The sequence below is a fragment of the Pseudochaenichthys georgianus genome, chromosome 5 (assembly GCF_902827115.2).
Source record: "Pseudochaenichthys georgianus chromosome 5, fPseGeo1.2, whole genome shotgun sequence".
NCBI lineage: Eukaryota > Metazoa > Chordata > Actinopteri > Perciformes > Channichthyidae > Pseudochaenichthys > Pseudochaenichthys georgianus.
In genome coordinates this window covers 25,330,961-25,350,094 of record NC_047507.1, presented here as the reverse complement: position 1 = coordinate 25,350,094, position 19,134 = coordinate 25,330,961, and the positions used below count along the sequence as shown (strand labels likewise).

At 40.7% G+C, this 19,134-nt stretch overlaps 1 protein-coding gene across 1 annotated transcript in view; it reads left to right on the top strand.

Moving 5' to 3' along the window:
* The window catches only part of LOC117447086 (A-type voltage-gated potassium channel KCND3-like), a 111,125-nt gene extending 94,133 nt beyond the window's left edge, over window positions 1–16,992 (top strand). The window contains exons 2-6 of the mRNA XM_034083686.1: window positions 4,481–4,643; window positions 12,372–12,470; window positions 15,201–15,292; window positions 16,187–16,426; window positions 16,755–16,992. Of these exons, the coding sequence (XP_033939577.1) occupies window positions 4,481–4,643; window positions 12,372–12,470; window positions 15,201–15,292; window positions 16,187–16,426; window positions 16,755–16,992 (832 nt within the window). The remainder of the gene's footprint in view (window positions 1–4,480; window positions 4,644–12,371; window positions 12,471–15,200; window positions 15,293–16,186; window positions 16,427–16,754) is intronic.
* Window positions 16,993–19,134: the final 2,142 nt, after the last annotated feature.

Sequence of the window (19,134 nt, the reverse complement as noted above, 5' to 3'; positions counted from 1 at the left end):
CTATACTGGAATAACAAAGTGGCTCATCAATGTATTGATTTGAACAGGTTAACAGCTGTTGTCCTTTCATCAAGGGGTACCATATATTCACCATATTTATTCTGGAGACAAACCTGCAGTGTTTTGCATTATGTATACAGAAAAGGCTATTTACATTTTTCAAACTGTCTGAGACGTATTGACTATTTAATTAATCTGAAATATTTTAATGAGTGGACGTTTCTAACTCTTGACATTTCATACTGCAGCTGTCCACTACTGTGTGAAACTAAGCATATTTTTATATCAGTTTATGCAAATCCATATAAAATGCTACAAATAAATAAAAGATATATTCATGTATGTGGCCTGTCTTGGCACAACTTGGAGACGATTACAACACATCAATCCTAACAAATAAAGGGTAATAGGGTGAGGTAAAGATGAGTCATGAGTGTATTTTTGGCACCGGAGAGGCTAAGTGGGCCCCATTGGTCATTAGTTGTTGTTTATTTAACCATTAATCATTCAGCGCTTCTTAGGGATTATTCACTTAATGTTCAAACTCGTGGACTCCTTTGATCCTTGCTACACATTTTGAAATGAGATTTTTAAGGATTCATGGCATTGTTGAACTGTCCCACTGCTTTAAAAAGGACTGAAACACCACTATGTTAGGATTTATGTTTAAATCATAAATATTTTTAAGGATGTACTTTTAATAATCACCTCAATAACTTAAAAGTCAAAATTCAAATCATCCATCCATCCATCTTCTCCCGCTTATCCGTGGTCGGGTCGCGGGGGTAGCAGTTCCAGCAGAGAGCCCCAAACTTTCTTTTCCCTGGCGACATCAACCAGCTCTGACTGGGGGATCCCAAGGCGCTCCCAGGCCAGCGAAGAGATATAATCCCTCCACCTGGTCCTAGGTCTACCCCTTAGTCTCTTCCCAGCTGGACGTGCCTGGAACACCTCCCTAGGGAGGCGCCCAGGTGGCATCCTAACTAGGTGCCCGAACCACCTCAACTGGCTCCTTTCGACGCGAAGGAGGAGCGGCTCAACTCCGAGTCCCTCCCTGATGACCGAACTTCTCACCTTATCCCTAAAGGAGACACCAGCCACCCGGCGGAGGAAACCCATCTCGGCCGCTTGTATCCGCAATCTCGTTCTTTCGGTCATGACCCATCCTTCATGACCATAGGTGAGGGTAGGAACGAAAATGGCCCGGTAGACAGAGAGCTTTGCCTTCTGGCTCAGCTCCCTTTTCGTCACAACGGTGCGGTAACGCGATTGCAGTACCGCTCGCGCTGCTACAATCCTTAGTCCACCGAACTGCAGACCCCCTCCCCCACGACTACGCCTCGAAATCCGATCCATGTATATTACAAACAGGATTGGTGACAAAGCGCAGCCCTGGCGGAGGCCAACCCTCACCGGAAATGGGTCCGATTTACTGCCGAGGACCCGGACACAGCTCTCGCTTTGGGAGTACAGAGATTGGATGGCCCTGAGTAGAGACCCCCTCACCCCATACTCCCGCAGCACCTCCCACAGTAACGGAGCGTCCACACTACAGCTTAAAAAATAGCTTGGAGCTGGGCGTGTCTGGAGCTTGGGGATTTTATTCAAGCAACACGACCAACAACCAATCACATGAATCTCCCGCCCCCGACATACAAAGCAAAAACCCCCGGGGATTTTATGCGAGCAATATATATATAAACTCCCCAAACAGGCGAAAACCTACCAGTTTCCCCCACTGTCTCTGCCACCTCCCTCCATGCCTGGTTCCTCCGGTTTGTATCCCGGTAGGTGAAGAGGGTCTGGTCATACAAAACCGGGTGATTTGCTACGGCGATAGTTAGTTTCTCCTCCGACTTTTTTTGAAATATAGAAATGAACGGCGGGATATCTCTCCCAGCTTAGACGCGGTTTGATTGGCTACGGCTTCAGCTGTCAGATTTTGGGAAACGGGATTTGATTGGCTGGCGCTGGCTACTCCGGCGTCTCCGGCGTCAGAAGTTGAACATTGTTCAACTTCTGTCGCCGGAGACGCCTGAGACGGACCGCTCTGCTACCCACAATTCAGTTCGGCGAAAAAGCGCGGCTACGTGACGTCACCCCATTGAAAGTGAATGGGCAGATTGGAGCTTTCGACGCTGTCGACGCTGTAGTGTAGACGGGCCGTAACTCCCTGGGAACTCGGTCATACGCCTTTTCCAAGTCTACAAAACACATGTAGAACGGATAAGCGTACTCACAGGCCCCCTCCAGGATCCTTGCGAGAGTAAACAGCTGATCCGTCGTTCCACGACCAGGATGGAATCCGCATTGTTCCTCCTCAATTTGAGGTTCGACATCAATTCATATAAAATGTTTATATTCATGTCACTTTTCGTATCAGCAGTCTGTAAAATGTGTAAAGTTATATACACTAAAAACATACCTTTTTATCCTCGCAGTGTCTTGTTGAATGGTGTGGTATGGTTCAAAGTTTCAGGCAGTGATCCTCAAATATTTAGAAAAAAATGTAAGGGATGATTAAAACTTGAATGCTTTTAAATATCTGTAAACTGGTGTGCTTTAATGAAGATTTCAATAAAAAGGCTGGTTTTACATTTTGTAATGAGAGAAGTGATGTAATTAAGGAATAGCTCCAGTATGAACTCCTTTTTGGCCTACATACAAGCCTTCACAACTAACTAGTCATCACTTTTGTCTTGGCTTCCTTCTATTTTTGCACCCTACACCCTGTTGTGAACTAAGCAAAGAGCAGCATTTTTTATATTCCTGTGTAGCAGTTGAAAGGATGTTTGACACATCATAGTGAGTATGAAGTGTCAAACATTATTACCCCAAAGTAGGCAGAGACACAACCAGGAGAATGTCACCCCTCATCGGCTGACAGACAGTGAGCGGAGCAAACTGTGAAATAATTTGTCTGATTTTCTGGCAGCCAGCAGCAGGACTCAGCGACAATAACAACCGGCCCTGTGGTCAAATCTACTGCTTGTCAATAATCCTTCATATTTCTGAATCTCTGCTTTCTGTGCTTACTTACGGCTCTCAAGCGCTATGAGAAAAAGTTTAAATCTGGAATCCTCTATTATAGTAAATAACTCATAAATCCATCTTTATTGGCAGTATTCAACATTTACATTTTGTTTGAAAAGCAAACAGATTATTCACGGGATTAGTTAATCCTTTGGTCTTTCAGATAGGAACAATACATTTTGTAGCTAGTGTAGTCTCATTTGGGTTATTATTTGTGATCTGCATCATCTGTGCTCCTTTATACTTTGTGAGAAAAATAAATGAGAGAAAAACTCATGTTCAAAGAGGATTTGAGCAACATCACGTTCTTCCCTCGCAAATATTTATTTTGGCAGAGCAGGAGGCTGGGTTTGTGATAATCTCCCAGCTCTTCAGTTTGTGGGTAGTAAGCAGAAGGTAAGTAGAGTGATTATAGTGCTTTTCAGCATGAGTGGGACCAAAAACAAAACAAAAAACAACAGTGAAAAGCCAGCACCCACACACGTCTGTGCTGAGAGTGGCCCTCCAGAGACACAGCGGTCAACAGTGCATGGGGCTTACCTGTCAAGAGTCTCGTTGTGTCGAGAGCGCAGTGGAGAGGATACTCAGAGGCTTAACAGCCAGAGAGCAAGAGATACAAAAAGGCCAGTGACAGGAGCAAGTGTAAAACCTTTAGAACCCCAGGCTCAATCTCTTTTAAAAATGGCCCTTCAGGAAAATCAGTCTGACAGGGACTTCGGTAATGGAGAATTTGCCCTCGTCTTTACTCCGTCTAGTTGTCTCTTTTTTCCCCCTGAAAATGGTCCCGATCATGCACCAGCAAAAATGGTTTCCCATTGCTTCAAATCACTTGAACATGCTGTCAAGGAGATGATTTCACTTCTTCTCCCATCCCATTTACAAGCTGGTCTGAGAACACCGTATTTTAAAATCCATTTGTTCCACTACACGCCACCATAGCCCTAGCTTTACCCAGCGAGCCAACCTTGGTTTCCTCCTGGCTCTGGATCCCACTGGCATGGCTTTGTTATGCCCGGTCTGAGCTGCATATATTACAGTATCACTATCCTATATCTCTCTACCTCTGTCCACCTGTTAAAGCAGTAAGTCACCTGTGTAATTCAATTATCGGGAGCCTGAGAGAAGCTGAAACAACAGGAGTTAAATGATTTGTAACAAAGTGAAAAAAAGCAGCAAAATTGTCAATACAGACACATGCAACAGCAGGATAGAATGACCACTTTGTCTTCATTTTAATGTCAAGGGGTATTCAATTTCTATTTGCTTTTACATATGCCAGCTTTCCTGCTTTATGCAAGTACAAAGGCTTTCCGAAAAAAAACTGATTGCATTTCAACTTCATGCACAAACTGGAAATGGGCATTAAACATACCTAGTGTATCGTCAGGCTACAAATGTATGTGTTTCATCACTTTGTCTATCCTCTCCCCATCCGCCTCATTACTAGATACGGAGACATGGTACCAAAGACGATCGCCGGGAAGATCTTCGGCTCCATCTGCTCCCTGAGCGGCGTGCTGGTGATCGCCCTGCCTGTCCCCGTCATCGTCTCCAACTTCAGTCGAATCTACCACCAGAATCAGAGAGCAGACAAACGCCGAGCTCAGAAGGTAACAATCAGGGTCTTTATTTCATCCCGTATTCTCCAGCAGGGACAGTCGAGGTCTGTGTGGTTAAATACGTGTGTTTGTGTTGTAGCTACTGGATACCTGCAATATTAACTAACCATGACGGGTGCAAACATTTTCTATTAACAAAACACCAAAGTACTAGAGATTTTAGTACGATAAGATGTTATGATGTCAATGCAAATGAATAAGAGTGTTGAGAGAAAACGCTGCATGAGTGGATACTTATGGTTAAGCCTGAAAACCCCCTTTAAAGGGGACCTATCATGCAAAATGCACTTTTGTACGTCTTTTATACATGAATGTGTCAGAAAACACAACCCTCTCTATTTTCCTCCATACCCAAATCTCTAAAAAAGGGGCTGCAACGGATCTGATACAGACTGATCCTGATTTGAACACTTTACTGACGTCAGTAAAGTGGCGCTACGGCTATTGGTCAATTCTCCACCTATCAGGGGAATGAGAGGTTGGGCCACGGCCGGCCATTGCTGCTCGAAAGCGCTGGAGACGCTGTAGTACATATGCCAGGCCTGTAAGTGGCCCTGTAGTCTGCCACAAAAGTAGCGAAGAAGACTTCCCTTGCATGGTTGCCATGGTTGCCCTTCTGTTTATTCTCCGCTGTGGCTCTTTTTCTCCCTCCCCGAGGCAAGCGTTTGCGCCTGCTGCTTTAAAACAAATGAATAATGACTATATAATCATATGTAAGGGCTAATGTGCAGCGACGCGGTCATTATGGGGAAAAGAACACCGACAGGCTGATCAGGAGCCCGACGTGAAGTGGAGGGATCTAGATCGTCATGAAGGCACATTATGCAATGTACACATTATCCCGCTTATTAGGTGGCCACATTCTCGACAAAGTAACGACATGACTCCCAATATTAATTGAGATGCTTTTATGGATTTAGAAAATGATTTTATTGATTTAAAAAATAGTTGTATGTATTGATTTAAATTGACACGCCGTTTGATGTCTATGTCTGGACCGCTGCGTAAAAAGGAGGGTTTCTGCCCCATTACTTCTCTTCTTACTTCTATAAGAATAAAACACAGAGGACGGAGATCTCTTTTTGTCCCCCTCTTCTCCCCGCTGCAGCCTAATAGCTGATCTCAGAGCAGCTGCAGCTCACAGAATCAGCCCCCTGCAAAAACAGCGCTGGAAAGAGCAAATAGAGCGAAATGAGGCATGGCTAAAATGCAGGATCTTTTTGGTATTTTGAAAAAAAAACTATATTTATATACTTTATATAGGTATGGCCCTACAATATATTGTTCAAATATAGCATGATAGGTGTCCTTTAAGGTATTTTCTTTATATATTCAGTTCATTAAAAATAATGACAGAGGGTAGACGGGTCTTGAAGACTGAGTTTGTATTAAAAGCAAAGATCGCACATTTTACATTCTTGAAAAAAAAGGTGATGGTGAATAGGATTGACCCCAATTATGAATTGTTCGTCTGCATTTCAAATAGCTCTCCTTCAACCTACATCTTCTCACATTTTTCAACGCCATCACACACACAAAGGAAAATGTTTTGCCCTTCAGACCCACATTATTCAGCATCCTTCCACACACACACTCCTTATCTCACACACACACACACACACACACACACACTTTAAATCCAAGTACTAAATGTATATCCACTCACTACACTCACCCAGTGCGCTTGACCTTTCTCCAGGACTAGATAAGAGTGCTATTAAGTTAGAGAGCAGCTGCTGATAGCTAATTGAGGAGGGAAAAGTCTGGTATGAATCTATAATGATATAATAATCCTCTGTGGCTGGTTTGCCCATTAATACACAGTTCTGCTTTGAATCAGCAGAAGTGTAAGGAGAAAGGAATTAGTTCAAACTCAGTGGAGGGAACTCCTTTACACATATTTGATCCATGGATGTATAAAGAGAACTGGATACAGTTCAGTGGCGCATGAAGCCCAAACGGAGCGACTGTAGAAACTACTCAGATCATCAGCGGCCTTTTGCTTATAGAGTATGCAAACTTCAGTTTCCGGTAAACCCCGTCTCCGATTTCCCGCTCTCGATTTAGTCAAATTAATGGAGAGGGAAAATAAATGTTAGCACATTTTACAACTTTTAAAGCTCATCATTCAGATAAGGCCTATAAAAGTGTTCGTGTTGGGTAGTTTGTTTAACAAAAAATAAATATAAGATGAGTTACAGACATTTCTTTCCCAATGTAAGTCAATGGGAAGAAGTATTTTTGGGTCAATATGACCTCAAGGACTAGAACGGGAGTCTATCACCACTGTTTGGCCACTACGGCTACTGCGAAAATGTGCTTTAATGGCCGGCGCGAGGGCTGCACGATTTTGGGAAAAAATCTAATTGCGATTTTTCTGACAAATATTGCGATTCGATTTGTGATATTTGTTTTTAAGCGACCCAACGGAAGTTTAAAATGCGTCCATATCTCCGGCTAGGAAGGTCGCATCAACATGCTCCCGTCTCTAGCACCCCCGCAGCCCGAGCTACGAGTGAAAGAACTAAACGTACATGAAACTTCCGTTGGGTTGCTTTAAAGTCAAGCTTCAGTTTAAGATTCACAGAGCTACTGTTCTCTTTCGGGAAAGGAAGGAGGAAATGTGACGACGGTAACTTTGTCACTGTGGACTAACGGCTTTGTGCCTTGTATATTGCACATGTCTTTTATTTTGAAAAGTGTTCCCCCTCCCGTTCTTTCTGTTACTCCTGATTATGTTCACCTGGTGCCCTGTGTTGTCTCCTCCCCCCCCCTCACCTGTGTCTAATTGCTGATTAGTGGGTGTGTATTTAGGCTCTGTGTTTCCTGTTTGGTGAAGGCTGGTAGTGTGGGTGAGATCCTTGTGGCTGGTGACTGTGTTCACCTGGGCAGCAATTTTGAGGCTGTGTATCCTGTACCACAGCGATGAATAAATGCCCACACCGGGTTATATTTGAATTCTCTGCCTCTACCTCCTTGCTTGGTCAACGGTCAGCTTCACACCTAGACAACAACAAAAGAATGTTATACCTCACATTGCAATAAAGACTTCTACGTGTGTTTAAGGCAGCTTTTAAAACCTTACATTAGCAACCTCTTCATTCACTGTTAAATATTGTTTCAATATCGATATGTGTATATTGGCATGAATAGAACGGTTGCCTAGCAACAACTACTGACAGCAGGAGGGAACAAATGGGCTGGAGGATGTCAATCACTGGTGAACCTGTCTGAATACCATATCAGGAAGATGTTGATTTATCTGACTCATATTCTACAAAATACTGTACTAGTATAGACATTTGAAGAACAACACTGGCCTGATGTGATTTGAAAACTAAATTAAGAATTACACGTATTCCTGGTCCTGCTCTTCTGTGATGTTTATAGATGGGTCAGTGAGTGGAAAAGACTTGATCAGCATTAGTAAACGTTGTCAGTCTGCAGATGGCAGGTGGAGTGTAGTATCTGTTTTCTGTAACAAAAAGTCTATGTATGCCAAAAGCAACAATGATAAGAGCAGAGAGAACAAGATCAAAACAGAGAAGATGCAAGCTGTAAAATCAAAACAACAAGCTTTAAGATTATAAAGAGGTCAGAGAAACTGCATCTGATGGTAATTCTCTGTCCATCACTAGCATCAACCCGTTTCACATACAACTACAATTTTACTATTAAATATTGCTTATAGCTTCCTATATGACCCCCGGAAAGTAAACTATACTTCTTTGGTGAATTGGATTGTTTTGGTGCAGGACTTGCTTTGCTTAATGGCTCTGTGTAATTGTTTGTCCTTACCGTGTCTTGCCTATGCCCACTACTGTAAAAAGGTTAGCAAGTCCCAAACACATTTACTGTGCACCTTAGGCTATTTCCATCCTCTAATGCAGAGAAAAACGACATTACATCCATATGTGCCCCTCGTTTTTCCAGTGTTTAAGAACACCAAGAGGAGAAAGAAACGTATAAAAGATTTGTTTAAAGTGGACCTATCATGCTATATTTGAAAGATATATTGTAGGGCTATACCTATATAAAACATGTCTGCGAAGTTTTTTCAAAATACCAAACAGAACACCCATTGTAGCCATTGTATTGCTCAAACCCCTCTTTTGAAGCCTTGTTAGAGAAACGCAGATTTTGGGTCCTTAGCTTGAAAAAAAAAAATAAGAGGAGGCGGAGCTAATGCCTGATCAGAAGTCTACCGGAGATAAAGTTAAATTAGGTTATGATGTATGACCCTAACCACGAGTAATGTAGTCTATTTTAGTCAATCACCCTGTAGCTGTTATTACTCAAGCACACCAAATGTATAATAATCTACAGTTGAAATAGTCCCTAAAAAATGCACTTTACTTCTGCTTCAGTACCGCAGTGGACAGGTGTTTTGGAGAAACCTTTGCGTTATATGTTGTCACAGGAGAAGTTGTTTTTATTGTATGATTATGAATAAAGGTCTTTTTACGCATCTATCTTACCTGTGAAGATATTTGCATAACAGCTTTTAGCACAAAGTCTTCTAAAGTCGTAAAGACCTGATCAGAGTTGATATAGGTCTAGAACAGAAAGACGTAGTAAATTACCAGCCAGCAAAAGTTTAACATAAAGATGTTTTTGGTTGCAAAATGGAAAATGTGTGAGCCAGAATCATTGAAGACTATGATTATAAAAAAAACTAAAGTATGGTTATGTTTCACTACTCTTAACTGGTATTGACCATTCCTCAATCTTTATTGAAACACAATATAAAAGCACTGTAATATTTCTATTGAAAAATGACCCTCTTCCGTGGGAACTATTGGGCGACAGGCTGAGAGCCACAGGAAGGGGAGAAGAGGCATTAAGTTATGAGAGGGACAACATAATCCATCATTGCTGTTTTATAAGGTTATTTTGTTTAAAGAAAAAAACAAGACTTGACTTGATGATGACGGAGTTGACTTGGGCAGTGGTCTAATAGTAAAGAAAAATTGGTTCTACCTCTTTCCCTTTAGTTTGATGATTTTAAAGACTCCGAAATAATCTGATTGCATAGGGATGTTATTGCGGAGGGGTAGTCCAGTGGGTACTCTATGCCAAAAAAGATGAGAAAGGAATATTTTATTAAGACATTTGTATTTGACCAGTTCGTCATCATTGCTGCCACCTAGATTTAAAAAAAAGACTGTTGACAGCAGGCCAGGTATTAGATTTGTGATTTAAAACCTTTGTCTCAAGACTTCACCAACCCTTGCTTGCCCGGACTTCTAATAGATTCATGATTTCATCAGCTCAGAGTCACAATTCCTCAGAAATATTAAGTTTCATTGGCCCTTTGCAGAAGTTGAAATACTCATCACCACATCAGTAGGATCAGAGTTAGTTATTTTTTCCTCTTTTTTTTTTCTTTCTTTCCATGTGTCAAGTTTAGCTTTTGATCAAACAGAAATGCAGGCAGCCCTCGAAAGCACTCACTTTCAAATTCATTCACAATTTGACGCTTTGTAGAAGGAAGCAGCCAACGGTCTTTTTTCCCCTCTTCCTCTCCATTTCACACACTGAGCACGTACATACACAATCATTACTATTATATTGCAGTTCCATAGCCTTCCTCTCACCTTCATGTGTATCTGCGGCCTGACAGACAATTTCTAAGACATCCAACTAATTCCATTACTTTTCATTCTCATCTTGGAAATAGATATTGCTCTGCCTGTCTCCCGTTTCTGAAATGCATTTATCGAGGAGAGAGCAGGACAAGGTTAAAGAAATATCTCCCCGTACATGTCAAAGCACTTGAGGCAGAGTCGTGCTAATATCCTCTTCATTTTTAGAAATTCCCAATATGATTTCTCTCTCATTTCCTGTTCTCTGTTCAATTATCACATCTCTCTTTTGGAGGAGTTATCACTTTTTCTACACCTCATTGCATACAAAGAGGAGGTGGCAAACAGGCTTTGAAAATGAATGCAGTTTTATATTCAGCAGTCAGATCCAGCGTTGTAAACTTCTCAGTGTCTTATGGGCAGACCTAAACGATCCTTAAGTTGTGTTTCAGTCGTTGACAGCAACTTTCTACCTCGTGTTAGCATTCCCGTTTTTTTAATTGTTATTTTTTTCTAGTGGTTTATGGTTAATCTTCATTCTCTTCTTTGAAAGGATTAATCTAAAATGTTTTAGAATATTGTCCTGCACAAAGAATTTCAGCTTCAAAGAGGCATTACTCATCGTTTATTTGCATCCTCATAAGCTTTAACAAAGTGGTTGTTAGTCTCACTGGAATCAACATTCAGTTTTGATCAAAATAAACAACCATTTAGAATTGCAACGTAATGAGAAAAGACGGAACAAAAGGATTTTAGCATCAGAAAATATGAGGATGAAAACAAAAACAAATTATGATCAGATCTTATTACATCTGTGTGAAATTCATCAGTGAGTTTGTGATTAAAAATCTACTTTTGATCCTTTCTATACTGAAACTTGGCAAAAAAAAGTTAGAGGACACCCTCTGCTCGTTAGAGGTATACATAAGGATTACTTTCATTATCAAATAATCATTATTTAATATCCATATTTTTTTTGTCATTGACAATCAATTGTTTTTTTCGTTATCTCAAAAATTATCCCTTGGTCTTAATGGTCCTCCCTGACAAAGTATAGGTTAACAAAAATAACTTAAAATGTCTTATTGTCTACAACCCACAATAAAAAAATTCAGAGATACATTTAGTTCCCTAAAACATATGAGAAGTTAAAACAGGAAATGGCCCCGTTGGAGACATTGGAACTAGAAGCTGTAAGTAGCATATTTGACTTTGCTATAAGGAATACGTTAAACCAATTATTAAAATAGTTCCCAGTAAATCCAGTCCATAAACTCTTAGCCATGTACCTAAGTGTATACAGTATTAGTGATTAGTATTTATCTTTTAAAGACCTAGAAAGGGTTATTAATGCCTTTGTTACCTCAAGACTGGACTATTGCAACGCTCCATATGTTGGTAAAACGCAGCTGCACGTCTTCTGACTGGCCACAAAAAGTGTGACCACATCACCCCAATTCTGGCCTCATTGCACTGGCTTCCAATTTGGTTCTGAATTGATTTTAAAATCCTTTTATTTGTTTTCAAAGCCCTAAATGGGCTGGCTCCTGCCTACAGTATATAGCCAAACTCCTCCATCGCTACACCTCAGCCACAGCTTTAAGGTCTGCTGACCAGCTGTTGCTGGTAGTGCCCAAGACAAGGTTCAAAACCTGAGGGCACCGAGCCTTCGCAGCAGTGACCATGTGAGGTCGGTCGAGACACTAGAGGTTTTTAAATCCTCACTAAAGACTCACTTCTTCTCCCTGGCCTTCTAGTCAGAGCGGGGCATGACACCTGACTATTCCCTGTGTTTTTGTTTTTTATATTTCTGTTGAAAATTATTGTCTTTTATTGTGATTGTAGTAATGTGTTTTTATTACATGTACAGCACTTTGGCTCGACCAAAAATAGCTTTTAAATGTGCTATATAAATAAAACTTGATTTGATATCGTTTTGTTCTCCAATACATTTTTATTAAAAAAGAATGTAAAGTTGTGGGGGTAAGCTGTACAGCAATAGCTGAGAAATTACTACAGCGCTTGAGTGATGAGTTTGCATTTTCTCACCATTAAATACTGCATAAGTCATGTTCAGTGCCCCACCCTGTCTGATGCTGTGCTCTCTTCCTCTTCCTCTTCTTCCCACGCCCAGAAAGCCAGACTGGCCAGGATAAGAATATCCAAGTCCAGCGCCAGCGCCTTCCTGCACAACAAATGCAACGGCCTGCTCAACGAACTGCTGGAGCTGACGGTGAGAACGACCTCCGCCCTCTGCACACCGACAAACACCGACAACCACCAGCAGCGCGACCGAGTGGGCGCCGTTATTCCTCAGATGTTCAATGTGTTCATTAAAAGTGACGTGAAGATGTCAGCAGATTGTAATTCAGTATGAGAGATTAATCATATTGTTCCTTGTCAAACATCCTATTACTAATTATTCCAGTTCCCTGCAACGCAAGAAAAACATTCACATCTGTAGTACACACACACACACACACGCACGCATACACACACACACACACACACACGCACACACACACGCACACACACACACACACACACACACACACACACCTATAATTAAGCAAAGGACCATTTAGAAGTCATTTAGAGGCAATGAAAGCAGCTGCATTTGGAGTCATTACTTACAGGAGTCATGCCAATAATCGAACATGCAGGCGTTATCAGTGTCATCACACAAAATACTTGTTCTTAGTTGTCTGTTAATCCTAGATTTAATTTATTCCACATCTGTAAAACTGGCAAAGTCAAACTTTGTACTTCCCTTGCATGTTATTTAATTGCTCTTGGTGATAATTAGACGGTTAGTGCATTAAAAAAGAGGCTGCAGTTAACTTCAAAAGTGCAGCAGTGAACAATAAGGCCGCGGAGGACACTCAAACCCCACGACTCCTGTTTCTACAGAAGAGAAACAATGTTTCTGTCCTTCTTCAGAGGTACACCATGTTTCTGTCTTTCCTCCTCTCTATGATTATAGACTGCATTGTTGTTATGTTATTGTCTTTTGTCATCACCATACTAAAAAAACTGACATAACCGTTTTTCGTGGCAACAAAACAAGTTTAAAGAAATGCTTATAAAGTTGAGATGATGAGATACTTCTTTTCTTTTTTTATACTCATCCGCTTTAAGTTTGAACCATGTTAATGCATGAGCAAATTGCCTGTGTCCTTCCTGTCCATAAGTCTTGCTACACGCTCCCCTCCGTGCAGATGGAAACTGAAATGCATTTGGATCTAATAGAGTCCAGTGTGAAGGCTCATGGGTGTTAGTGGTTAGAATTATCATATACACTCCATCTGTGAGCGCAGAGCGAGCGTATTCCTTGGTGTGTGTGATGAGTCCTGCCGCATCAAATGAGGGTGTTGTCACTGCTGTCAGTCAGCGAGGGGTCCGGGGTGGGGTCGAGTGCGAGATGACATATGACAAAATGACTGCTTCTTTCACAACCAAGATTAGAAGTTCTGGTCTGCTAGTTTTTCATCTACCCTGAAGGCTTTTTAATTTTCTGACAGCCATTTATTTGTTATCTAGATCAAAGGCTCATTATCGTAGAGGGTGATTTATTGATAATCTTGTCAAGTTTTATTATAAGCTTCATCAGAAAGGGCTTACAGCGTTATTCCTTTAGCTGCTGTTGTATTTCTCTTTTTACTTTAGAGTGACAGGATTTGTTCTGATATGGTAAACACCAAATCACTGCCAACATGACGGGTTACAGGTGCTAAATTACAACAGAAACAGTCAGATAGATATATATAGTATTTACTGTATATAGGAAAGGAGAAATGGGGCTCACAATCACAGCTGTCTTATTTCCCGTGTTCTTCTGCACATGTTAGAAAAAGGGCACTAAGAAATGTACCTCTTTATTGTCATATCATACACAACAAATGGACCATTTAAGAAAAACAGCTCTAAGCCTTGTAGATAAGACAAGTTAAACAAAAAAATATAATTTTCACAGTGAGGTTAATGCCATCAAAATCACTTTCCAAATGGATTGTACCAACTGAGCTTCTTACACGAGAGTGTTGACACAGGTCTCTAACTATACGCTGTGTTTGACAGTGCCTCTGCCACAGATCCATACATTGAAACATCAGAAGACGCAGTTTCCTCATGCGCACATCACTGTATTGTTCATGTGTCTGGAATTTGAATGAGAGTCCTTGGGCTGGATCGCCACCCACCCAAATCCTTTGAGTAGCAATGTGTGCTGTGTGGAGGGAATTCATTTGTTTTCAGTTTTCATGTTTTTGGCAATTGTGATTGCTTTGAGACTAAGCTATATTGGAGCGGAGCTTTGAATCCGAGTCCTGTTTGGAGAAACACAAATCTCTTTTCCTCAACTCTTCTCCACCTCCTTTTTTGTGACGCTTCACACATCAATATCTGTTCAGCTGCCTGGAGCATCACATGTGCTCAGTGGCACCTACTTAGATAATTAAGGAAGAGAGCTGGCAACAACACAGGTTTCACATTTTTAAGTTCAATAAAGGAGAAGGTATTTTGGAGCCTGCTTACATAAGGTACCAAAATAAGGCAATTACAGTAATAATGGCACAAAAGATGCACCATGGGACAATTCATTATAAACAAAGGATTTGACAAGGCAGAGGGATCAATTCACACAGAGTGGAAATGTGGCCCACCATGTCATTAATTAACAAGTAAGTTATCTGAAAGCAAGCAGCAGGATTTCTCCGTTACCTGATAATGATAATAATGATCACTACTAATGATTGAGATAAACAAACATAAACCAGGATCATCCAGTTTAAAATGGCACACATGGAGCAGAACTAGTCACCTCTGACTTCATTACGGGTGACAAAGGAGAGGCTTTAATGAGTCAAGAAGAAACACCTACAATATAATTTGTCAAAATGCATCAATTTTGTGTGTGTGTGTTTGTGCGTGTGTGTTTGTGTTTGTGTGTGTGTGGCTTACTAAGGATACAGAAGAGGATGATCAGAAGCTGAATAAGTCAACGTCTCTGTTAGAGAGCCAACACCACCACCTACTGAACTGTCTGGAGAAAACCACCTGTGGGTACACTCGATCACTTCTGTGTCTCTGATCCTTGCAGCGTAAAACAATCCTACAACTACATGAATGTGGTTGAAACTATATGTTAATTATCATTTAAGTATTGAATCATGATAATATGGTTTGCATTAGATAAGTAGTAGTTAAGGTTTAAAATGTTTTGCATTGAAAATGTAACTTGAGAAATAGTGTGCAAGTAAAATCTGAAAAAGTACCATATGCAGGAAAAAACAGTTTTCTTATGGATTAATCTGAGGATTAATAAAATAAATACCCGTCACAATTATCCAGAAACCATACTAACACCTAACTAAACCCAACCCCAAGGACTTAGTTTGATACCACCGCTGGGAACCACACACTCCACCTGCAAAGATCTCATAATCATGTGTATTCCCTGTTTGTTTTTATTCATTACTGATATTATATTTTTGGAGTGTTGTGGCTGTCCGGGATGAATATCGTCATGACAGTAATGTTTTCATCTCATCTCATATTTGCCTCAACATCAGGAAGAAAAAGATTATTGACAAAAAACCCTCAAAATGTTTATATATCAGTTTGACACCTTTTCAAAGTCTGCACTCTAAAGTGATGTTGATGTTGTCAGTTGACTCGTGTTTTGCAAAAATATTTCAGTGTAAAAAAACGGATTTGTCAAAGGCGGTGATGCTTTATCCATTAAGCAAATATACAGAGTGAGTTTATGAATGTTCTTCTGGTTCAATTATATATATAATAATCAGTAGTAATTATCTTTCTTTGTAGAATTTGAAATGATATCACTCAAGGCAACTACATCTGTGTTGTATTGACTTTAAACTCTCTTTTCCTCTTTCTGCACCTTTCCCTTCACGTGTATTTAATCCCCCGTCCTGTCTCATCTCTCCAGGCTCATGAGTTTGTGGACGAGCAGATATACGAGCAGAACTGTTTGGACACGGCGCTGCAGAGCTACCACTCACGCAGCCCGTCTGTATCCAGCAACGACAAATCTGTGGGCACCTGCTGTGGCTGCAGGACAATGAAAAACACTCCTCTGCCCTGCAGCCCCCCCGTCCAGACACAGCAGAGCCCCCTGCAGGAGCTCAGCGCCTTCCACATAGGCTCTGGAGGGTCCCACACCACCAGGTAACATACATACTGTTAAATCTGGCCAGGGACTTAAAGTGGGAGGACACTGGTTCTTCCCCACTTTAATTCCCTGAATATTTCAGCTACACACCTGTACCGTTTAAACACTGCCTCTTGCATGGTTGGGATACTAGTTATCACTGCAAACATTATAAAACACGAGCATTGTCCATCAAAAATAAAATGATTGTATATAGTCAAAAAATAAAAGGTCAAGAAAAAGTCATAGTGTGTCGCCAAAAATATTGTATTATATTGTTGTACATACATTATAACATTGTTAATAGTTTGTCTTACTTTCTACATGAAATCTCTTTTTTCCTAGTCGATCAAAGCTCAACCTGAAAACGAATGACAGCGTCAGGATCAACTGTAAAGGAGAACGCATCACCACAGCGATCATCAGCCTCCCGTCGCCTCCCTCTTTAAACCCCGATGCTGCCGGCCTCCGCGGGCCCCCACAGAGGAGGCCCCCCCCGCCCCCGGGTCACCCTGCAGCTCCGAGCATCCAGACCACAGCGAGCTCAGCTGGAATCAACATCTTCAAAGTGTCCGCTCTGTAACTCTCTGACAGGGGTAACTCATCTCAGCTGGAGGAAAGAAGCGGGTCATACTAACTCTAATGACGCACCACGTCCCGTCTCACAGGGTCAACAGGAGGAGCGGCTGTACTCCAGAGGAGCTTTAGAGAAGCAGATGATGTGCAGACATCACTGAGGTACAGGATTGTATATGTGAATTGAAAAAAATAGTCACTGCATTTCTAATAGTTTCTAACAGCAGTACATATGTTTGACAGCAGGCAGTGTGGAAAAGATTGAAAGACATTTTGCAGTTTTACAGCTTATCTGTACATCAGCAGATACTGAAACGTTTTTAAATGTGTTTACTTGAATTTGATTGGTCCTGTTTGTGTTACGTGTTGTTTGTCTCAAGTATGTTGAGGAAAAAAACGATTACACTTTTAGGTTGCTTTACAGCATCATTTGCAAAGTCACGGTACGGTGCTGCTGATATGTGAGCTTGATATGTCTAAAAGAGAAAAGAGATGGGGCCATTTTTTAAATGTCAATGTCTGACCTGAGTTTGAGGCTGACCTGACACTGTCTTCATACCTTAAAGGGTTTCCTAATGAGGTTAAACGTTTCAACATGATACCACACAATTACTTTCAAGGATGATGATTAAAAAGAAAAGGCAAACAATGAAAAAAACAAAAAGCATCGATGTGTTAGTCTGTCTCAAACTTCTGACCTCTTCTTTGATTCAAGATTATTTGTTACTACTAAAGAAAAAATTAGAAAAGGTACAACAGCAAAAAAAAAATCGGCACTGAAGTTCAAGCACATTTTACTTTACGTCAGCTGCGGATGGATACATATCAAGATTACAACTGAGAGCAACAGAGTGGTCTTTATGGGAAAGCATCAGTGTCCATGTTCACTGTAATTAAACATGTCATCCAGTGCAGATTTCTGACGTGTATTTGTAGAGGTTACAAAGGAGTAAGCTTATATCAGGCTTCGGCCTATGAAAAATATTGAATATTTACAGCCATATCCCTTAAATGCATACGGTACATTTTTACCAAACGAGTACATGATCCTGTTTGTATAAATGTACTTTTAGTGGTGTGGAATAATTAAATCTGCAGCTGCTGTGCTGCCTCTACCCGTTGAGTGTTGTAGGCTGAGGGGACATGAGAAAATTATAATGTGTGTATTCATTATGAGCACGAGTGGGCATTTTAGGTAATGAATGCAAAAAAGGTTGAGCACCACTCTCATTTCAAGCAGCATCTGCAGAACATTACAGGGAGGGCAACTCATGATAAATCCATGTTTTTCAGGCTTCAAAGCCACACTAAAAGCAGATTTGTTTACAAAAAGTTACAACAAGGTTACATATGGAAATATAAAAGTGTATCTGGGGCATCTGATCACTTAAAGCAGAAATGCGAATGCTCAAATTGGCTGTACCATGTTGTGTCTTGAATTAAACTCTCAAGGAAGAGATGATATTTCACTGCAGTGGATTCAGGAGATGTAAGATAAACTACTAAAATTATATTTATTTCAAAACTTAAAGTATTACAATTTACAGGAAGTAAATGTGCTAGTTTGAAAGGATAATCCAAATCTGAAGTCCCTTTTCTGGCTTTTCCTGCATCAAACATGCTTTACATTAAAGTCAACGTAGATTATAACACAAAGATCTGTGGATGAAATTACAACGGCTGCAGAGAATGCATTTTAACAGATTAATCGCTGACGAAAACCTTGCGATAGAGTAGAAATCCTTGAAAAGGGGCATTAAGAGGACCTTGAGCCAGAATAGCTCTCTGAAAATTTTTCCAAGGTTAATATGAAGCTTTGAGGCCATTAGCAGCTCGAACATGATCATCTGAACGATGGCCACAAGATGGCAGCAATGATGCATTCTGACATTAAAAGAATAATAATTCGGAAGTAATAAAAGATAATGGGGTCTTGTTTAAGCCCCTGTCACACTGTCCCGAAATTGACACCCGATGGACACACGAATATGGAATTGTGAATTTTGCATGAAGATGGCCCCGAACCACACACGAAGGCAACATTTATATTACATTTAAGACATACAACTGCAACGAAAGTAACACAAACAATTATGTTAAAGTACTATGATACTGTACTGATATTTTCAGACTTTGTTCTTTACTTTAT